The 8,507-nt window shown below is 43.3% G+C and overlaps 1 protein-coding gene across 1 annotated transcript; it reads left to right on the top strand.

Moving 5' to 3' along the window:
- LOC146556123 (U3 small nucleolar RNA-associated protein 14 homolog A) lies at positions 1-3,729 on the top strand. Its single transcript, XM_085248502.1, has one exon. It carries the CDS (start codon positions 653-655, stop codon positions 2,906-2,908), a length of 2,256 nt encoding a protein of 751 aa, XP_085104628.1. The 5' UTR covers positions 1-652; the 3' UTR covers positions 2,909-3,729.
- Positions 3,730-8,507: the final 4,778 nt, after the last annotated feature.

Genomic DNA, 8,507 nt, shown 5'->3' with positions numbered 1-8,507 from the left:
AACGCAGCGTTTCCAAGTGTGTCCAACGGAATGTATGTTGTATAACAACGACCGAGTGGTTCTGAGTGTGAGCAGCAGATGGGGACACAGCACTGACCTGAAACAGCAAACGGACATAAAGGTGCCTCTGGATGAACAGATAATCAGCTTTGCAACAACAACAAAAAGATTCTTCAGGAGCTTATTGTTTGATAATGTGACAGTATGTCCAAACTATTATATTTTCACAACCACAAGGTACAAAGAGAAATGATAACTGTATTAGAAGATGCTTTCGACCAAGAAGGAGCCATGGCTAATAAAAGAATAAAAACACAAGAGTATTATCAAATGTGGGTCAAACATTTAGTATACACTCTGAAGCTGGTTAGTGTTTATTACGTAACGTTCATAGAATAATTATGAATTCTTAAACATGTCTCCGCATCATCGACAGGAACATTTTCATCTCGTTATTTAAGATGATATTATTGATAAAATGATAATGTACAGTGTGAAGTGGGACCCCCCCAAAAAAAACAAACCCCAGCATATTTTGCGACAGTGAACAACACTGTCGCAAGTTTCACGACAACGGATTGTTTTACGGCACACGTGGGGCACGCAGTCGTCCCAGTTTAGTGCATTGAGCTCCGGCAGTTGTTGCTTCAGCATGGCTAAAGTTTCGAAAAAGAAAGCGAGTAAAAAGAAAACACGCTCCGGATGTGCGGAGCAGAGCAACGAGGGGCATCCAGACGTGATTTACGACGACGAAAAGGAGGAGGATGCGACTGATGATGATGTTACTGTTGAGGACGAAGACGGGTACGATGAACGAAAACGCCAAAAGTTGCTGGAGGCTATCGGCACTCTCAGTGGTAAGAGGAAGAAAACTCTGGGGGAGAGGTCCGAGGCGGCCGTGCATATGTCTGAATTTACGGTCAACGCAGAGGGCGAGGGCGACAAAGTCGATTTGTCGGACTTGATAGGGTCCATGAAGACAACTCCTGGACTCTCAGGCAAGAGCAAGAAGCGGCTGAAGAATTTGGAGCAAAGCAGAAAGACCATAGAGTGCCCGCTAAGCAAGCAGGAGAGCGAGAGGATAAGGAGAGATTTGGCTTTTCAGAAGGTTTCCAAAGAGGTGAGCCACTGGAAGAGTGTCATCAGACAGAATGAGAGGGCTGAGCAGCTGGTCTTCCCTCTCAATCAGGAGCATTCAGGCCCCAAGCCCATTGAGAGGGTGGTGATGGACTGGAAAGCTCAGACTCCGCTTGAGCAAGAAGTCTTCACTCTCCTGTCTGCCAACAAGCAGCCTATTAACGACCCCATTCTTACTCCCACTGAGGAGGCCTCCATGAAAGCGATGAGCCTGGAGGAAGCTAAGGTACGTCGTGCAGAGCTGCAGAAGGCCCGGGCTCTTCAGTCCTACTACGAGGCCAAGGCGAGGAGGCAAAGGAAGATCAAGAGCAAGAAATACCACAAAGTGCTGAACAAGGCCAAATCCAAGGATTTCCAGAAGCAGTTTGATGAGATGGTGAAGAGAGACCCGGCTGCTGCGCTGGAGGAGCTCAATAAGATGGAGATGGCGAGGATGCAGGAGAGGATGTCACTGAAGCACCAGAACAGCAGTAAGTGGGCCAGGTCCAAGGCCATCATGGCAAAATATGATGAAGGTGCCCGCAAAGCTATTCAGCAGCAGCTGGAAGTGAACAAAGACCTGACCCAGAAGTTGGTGACCTCACTGAACAAGGAAGAGGAGGAGACGATGGAGGAAGAAGGTAACGCAGACGTGGTGCCTGACTTTGTGAATGATGCAGAGCAAGGACTGGATTTTTCAAATCCTTGGATGACTGGAAAGCTCTCTCAAGACTGCGTGGAGAAGGAGACAAGTAATGCTGTGACTATTAGAGCTGAGGAAAATGTAGCTGAGGAAGAGGAGGTGGAGGAGACAGAAGAAGAGGTGCTACTCAGAGAATTTGATAACAGGAGGAAACGGCGTCAAGCTCAGGAAGCTGACGCACCTGTAATGCTTATGGAGGAGGAAGAGGAGGAGGAGGAAAACAAAGATGCTTCTGACAAAGAGGAAGAAGAGCTTTCAGAGTTCACAAGCCTTTTCAAAGGATTAGCAGAGGGCTGTGGAGAGGCTGACACAGCAGCTGAGCTGGAAAAGGAGCTCAAAATCAGGTGTCAAGAGGATGAAGAGCTTCTCACACAGGGCAAGGAGGCAGAGGAGGAGGAAGCCACAGATAAAGGAGCTGTTGTTCCGCAGCGTCCTCCAGCCACAGAAAACACACAAAAGACGGGCAAAAGCAGGAAGAGGAGGAAAGGGATTGAGCTGAAACAAGTTCTCACCAAGGGCACACAGGTCCTGCAGGTTCCCTTTGCTCCCACCATCGAGGATGCAGAGGACTCGGAGGAAAAGCTGGACCAGAGGGGGCTCATTAAAGAGGCCTTCGCTGGAGATGACATCATCTCTGACTTTCTGAAGGAAAAGAGGAAGCAAGAGGATGCAGGGAAGCCTAAAGCAGTAGACCTGACACTACCTGGGTGGGGTGAGTGGGGAGGGGGAGGACTGCAGCCATCATGCAGAAAACGCAGGAAGTTCAGGAGAAAGATGACCCCACCCACACCCAGGAAAGACCAGCATCTACCAGGTGTCATTATCTCTGAGAAGAGGAGCAGCTCCATCAGGCTCCACCAGGTCAACGCGCTGCCCTTTCCCTTTGAGAGCCCCTCAGTCTTTGAGAACACCATCCGCTCTGCGCTTGGCCGCACCTGGAACACAGAGCGCACTGTCAAAAAGGTCACCAAGCCCAAGGTCGTCACCAAGCTGGGCGCCATCATCGAGCCCATGACTCGGGAGGAGCTAGTGAAGGACAAGAACGGAGCGTCTGCAGGAACCAGCAGTAGTGTGAAAAGAAAACCTTAAGAGCTTAAAAGAAGCTGTTTTGTGGACATTATTAAAACATCGCTTCACAACATTTCTTTCCCTGCTGCAGTGGAATTGATCTGTAATGTCAGAATATTTGAAGTGACTAAATATCATTAATAATTTTGTTTTATGTTTCAGGGGCTGATCTGATCAAATGGTGATGAGATCTTTTAAATGTTATATTTGTTGAGAACCCCTGAAATAATTCTTACTGGAGTTGAACTTGTGCTGTTTCACCCTGTAGTTGGAGCCCAAACTGTGAGACACACTGTAGAAAACAAATATCTCAGAATGTCGAGATGTCTGCTTTGTAACTTCTTGGAGAAAATGTGCTTTTTAATTACACTTTTAATTACACAACTGACTGTTGGTGTTTTTTGTTATTTTTCCTGCCAGTTTGTATTGAATCAATCTTTTATCACCACTATGTCATGTGTGCTATAATGTCTAATCTTTACTGGAAAAGGCGATACCTGTGGTACAACACACAGGCTGGGCTCTAAAGGTTTTTCACATGAGATGAAGTGTTTGCAGATTCAGAGTCTGCACATTGTTGCTGCCAACATGTGTTTCCTGCTTCTCTTACACGAGGCTGTGAAACGTTTCGAATGTGTTGAAATGTGGTTTGTGATTTTTCTCTAATGGAGACAAATCTTTGTATATTGCAGCATATTCCCAGGTTATTGTGTGTTATACTCACCAGTTAATGTAACTGCATACAGTAAGTATGACTTTATTGATCCCAAAGGGAAATGAATATAATTATAATCATTATCATACGCATTTAAGTACTCAAGAAAAAGGTAAATAAATACTGAAACATATACAATTTGTTACTTTATATTTCCACTGACTTCACTCGAAGCGGATGGTCTGTACTGACTCCACTACGTTTGTGTGTGAACTTTAGCTTTTGTTCTGATTATATTAAGTCCCATGAAAAGATGTTCGATTTGTTGATTTTTAAGATAATTAGAAGTTGGGCTGAAAATAGGGCTGTACATTACATTAAGAGTTAATGTGTCGTGTCACTATAAACATCATGAGCACATCGCATTGCTCTTTAAGCTATTAAGATAAGCTCAGTCTTAAACATCTAGAGTAGTAACATACAAAAGATGTTCATACATTAAGAATTCATTTAAACATACACAGGAGTGTTGCAGCTTTGTGCATTGAAACACAGCAAGTATTCAAGTAAAAGTATCAAAGCAACTGTAAAAATACTCAAGTGAAAGAGCTGCGTAGTAAATCCTACATAAATAGTAAGTATTAGCAGGTAAACCTAGTTAAGGGGTCTGTGTACACATCGTTAGATTACTAGTATTGAGGCAACAATGTAATCCATGTTGTAGCTGCTGGACTTTTATATAAAACCTTATGAGTTTACAGGGTCGTTTGTAGTTCAAAGATCCATTTTTCCTCTTAAATGTAGTCAGTGGAAGAAGGAAGTAGCATACGACAAAAGAATTAGAAATGTTGAAAGTCTATTTATGGCGCTTCTTTAAAGTATTTACTAACAGAATATTATCCTGACATCTCGTATGGTTACAGTATTCAGTCTAAATGTAGTGTAGCTTTTATTCCTTTGGGAAATTCAAGTGTTGTTAAAGCAGAGTGCACACAGCCCACAGGTGCTTTAGTATTTCATATGACAGGTACAAATGGGAGACGAATTAAAAGAGCTGATCCTGAGCCCTGCAGTAGGAGATCGGGCTGCGCTGTGGGGGCAGTTGGCTGTCCTGGTCTGTGTGGGAATGCTGCCATCTATTGTACACAAGGGTTCACTGCTCCTACAAAATGTTTGTAATCACACATTGTGTGCTTTATCGTAATGTTTCACCCGAGGTTAACAGCAGGAAGTTTCAGTATGTTAGGTCATCATCAACAAAGGAGGGAGTGTCTTTGAACTGCTGTCTTCATCTCATGTTTGTTAATGTAACACAAAGTGGGAATTTTCACACACACTCTTTCAGTACCAGTCAAAACTTCACACACTCAGGATATTTCTTTTTTTTTTTTAATTATAATTCTAGTAAATGGTCACAACAATAAAAATCCAACTGAATTTATAAGTGACCTGATGTAAATGAAGTTTTCTTCACTGAACCAGGGAAGGACACCTGTGTATATTTGAGCTCACTTGTAAATAATTCTTTGGGTTAAATGTTGAGCCCACTGAGAGGAAAACGAAACCACAAACATGCCCGAAGACTGATCAGCTTCATCGGCAGTTTCACACTTTAAATTTATTATACTTAGATAATATAATCATGCAGACTCTCAGATATGTCCTCAAATTTGACTGATGGGGACATTTTACATGAAGGAAAAATCAGCTCGTCCCTGGTTCTTTCAGCTGCTCCCTTATTTCCTGTTTTTTTTAAAATAAGTATATTAATTCTTAAACAGCCCTGCGACCTGTCCAGGGTGTAGCTCGCCTCTCGCCCTAACACAGCTGGGATAGCCCCCCGCGACCCTGAAAAGGATGGATGGACTGTGATGTTCTTCATGAAATGTAAGAATAAGTAAAGGCGTGGACTACAAGTAATGAAGCCGCGTGCAGCATAAAATTAAAATACAAGACAACTTAAGTCACGGTGTGAATCACACAGTTTGGTCTCAGTAACAGGTTTGGAGTTTCTTCACTGCCTCAACTGAAGAAATTTAAAGTCCAAATTTTAACCTAGTTAATTTTAAATCAGTGGTTTTGCAATTACACAAAATGATGTCGACCTCTGCGCCTGTAATTTTAAGGATAATCTCAAACACCGAAAGCTTAGCTGTAGCATCCTATCGTATGATGGATTTGTACTGCAACCATCTGAATGATTTACTTCCACAGGCATCTGACTGCACTTGCCTGGTCCCATTTCATTCAGTCAGTGAGTTTGCTTATTTCTCCTGTCTGAAAGAAGAGCGTCCAATAGCAGCATTTTTACAAGTTAGAAGCTCATTTCTTCGCACTCTCTTTCCCTGCTAATATTCATTTGTAAGGCCATGCAGTGGTATATCTAAAAGAAAAGCCATTACAGTTTGGTTACACCTTCACACATGGGTGAGAGTGCATGCGCTGGCACCCGACATCTCTGTATTTTTATGATAGACATTCGATTAAAGCGGAGCACTCTGTAATGGACTGTGCATCAGTTCAGGTAATGTTGTCAGCTTGTGTGTCGGCGAGGCGATGAAGAACTCGATTAGAAACCTTATAGTTACTAAATCAGTCATTCTCCAGCTCCCTCTTTATTGAGCCACTTCTTTGGGGCAATTACTACAGCTTCATACAGCTTCCAGCGATGAAAAGAGACCCAGGCCTTGGACTTACTGAAAGCTCCTGTGGCTGTAAATCAGAGATGTGGGCTTTTGAATGGAAACGGGTCCCATGATGGAATGTGATTTTCTCCATAGCACCAATTTGTGAGATCTGCTTAAATATTTGTTCAGGGACGAAGAAGTGTGTATGCCTATCAGACCGAGCACTGACGATGCAATGCCAGCTTATTGTCTTTTGCAGGGTGGTGGGATGGCTGTGAAATGTTACAGAAAAAAAGGGCTTTCTTAGATAAGACTAATTACTGCTGAGTGCCTCAGACTGCGTGTGGCTTTGTCCTGCTTTTAGCAGGAGATGTGCAGCTGCAGTTTGAGTTTACCTCATGATACAGCAGCATGAAACAATCTGATAGAGCACTCTTTCCCATTTCCCTGTAATCTAAAGCCCAACTCCATTCCCACCCTGACAGGTGTAAGATTAACTTAGTTAGGTGCAGAGGCACCCATGCGCACCAAATTAAATTAATGGAACAAATTTCCCTCCTAATTAAGATGAAAATACGTGTCAGTTATAACCTTGCTGAGCACTAATTATGTACAAATGATTTATCATCTGTTTCGTCCTGAATAGAAATAGGCTCACCTCTTCAATAGCCCCGGCTGGCTGTTAAGAGATGGGTCCTGATTAACTGTGACAGGTTGTGCTGCGGAGAAGCTGCACATCTCGGGGCCAGCCAATCAGAGACAGCCTCAACTCAGACTCTCCTCCCTTCCATTAAGCTACATTGAGTGTGCAGCTGAGCATTGCTGTGCCTCAGCTCTCCTTCTTGTTTCGCTCCCTGGAATGAAAATAGAGTATATTCCAAGAGGGCCGTTGGTTGTGGTGGTGGCGTGGAGGGGTTGCAGGTTAGCTGATGGAGGTGAATGGCATAGGGAGACTGGTAAAACCCGAACCAGCAGGTGAATCCCTCCTTAGGCTGGATTAGCTCGTTCCCCCCTAACAAGAAGGAGATGAGGCGTTTTTAACAGACCCTGTGAAATAAATTGAATAATGAAGAATGCAGCGAAGCTCATACATCAATGTTTAACGCAACGTGGTGGATAATTGCTTGAAGAACAAAAATAGTCTTGTATCACTATTTACCAACTTGAGACCAGCAGGTGGTGCAATAGGTTAAACCTGCCTTTGTAAATTCCTGTGGGTTAAAATATAAAAAATAAACAGCGCCATGGTAAAATTATAGTCTAAGCTGGATATTCCAGCTTATTTCCTCATGTCCTGCAAGCACAGATATGTTTCAGCGGGCAGCAGCACTGATTAGCATTAGAACCAGGCTCCCTTGTGATCCTAAGGACACACTGGCCAATCTGTAATCATTGTTCTGCAGGCTTGCTCACGGGGGATATGGTACACTTTGTCATTATCATTCAGTATGCCACACACATGCTGGCATTGCTTTCATGGTGCCGCCAGCAACAGGACATTAGCATTTCCTCCTCATAGTTCCAAGAATGTGCACAGACAATGATGCACCACAAATCAGGGCTCTGGTTCCATTGGATGGACATTGAAGATTTCTCTGCCTGCTGCTGCAGGAACAGAAAAGCTCCTTGTTCTGTGTCTCATTTGCTCCTGATGTGATTCTCAGCCATATAAATGTCATCATGTACAGGTGTCAGCTCCATCCATTAGGGATCATTTAACTCTGTGATTTTGGATTTTTTACACTGTTGTTTGCTCATTAGATGTTTCATTGTTGGTAAATGTCAGACTACGTGAACCGGGGAGGTAGCAGTGATTTCTTCTTCCCAGAGCTGAGTATTTCTCCACCATACAGAGCTAAGGTAATGCACATTCAGAATCATGCCAAGCACAGAAACCAAACCCTGAACAGCATGCACATTGTATATGTATTGTCTAGCCATAACTCTTTTTTGTTTTGTTTTTTAAATTTTGAAATATTTTCCCTGATGTTAAAAAAAAAATCACAGTTTTGTACATGTTTAATCTCTCTCGGACTAAATAAACTCACACTGAACATGCAAGAATTTTTGTTGTTCATTCTTTATTGTGTCCCCAAACTTGTGACGTATATACTCTGAAAACTAGAGCAGAGGCCATTTTCTTGTTTCCCATTTGAATCCTTCACACGTGCAGTTGGTGAACACGCTCGCCAAACAGCCTCTCCCTTTTCATGATGGCTGTCCTGGGATTGGCAGATGGCACAGACAGGGAGGGGGTTAGAGGTTAATTCTAGACAACAGAGAGGTCACAAGGCCTATTATTTTTGAGATGGGACTTGCAATGGTCCAATGGGGATGA

This window comes from Mchenga conophoros, linkage group LG16, assembly GCF_057382185.1.
Source record: "Mchenga conophoros isolate Kocher_MC1m ecotype Shallow Benthic linkage group LG16, M_conophoros_male_GT1.1, whole genome shotgun sequence".
NCBI lineage: Eukaryota > Metazoa > Chordata > Actinopteri > Cichliformes > Cichlidae > Mchenga > Mchenga conophoros.
The sequence above is the reverse complement of the archived record's forward strand: the minus strand, read 5'-3'. Positions and strand labels throughout refer to the sequence as shown.

Bases quoted from the DNA above. Each gene is read 5' to 3' on its own strand.
- LOC146556123 (XM_085248502.1), top strand. From the start codon at position 653: ATGGCTAAAGTTTCGAAAAAGAAAGCGAGTAAAAAGAAAACACGCTCC.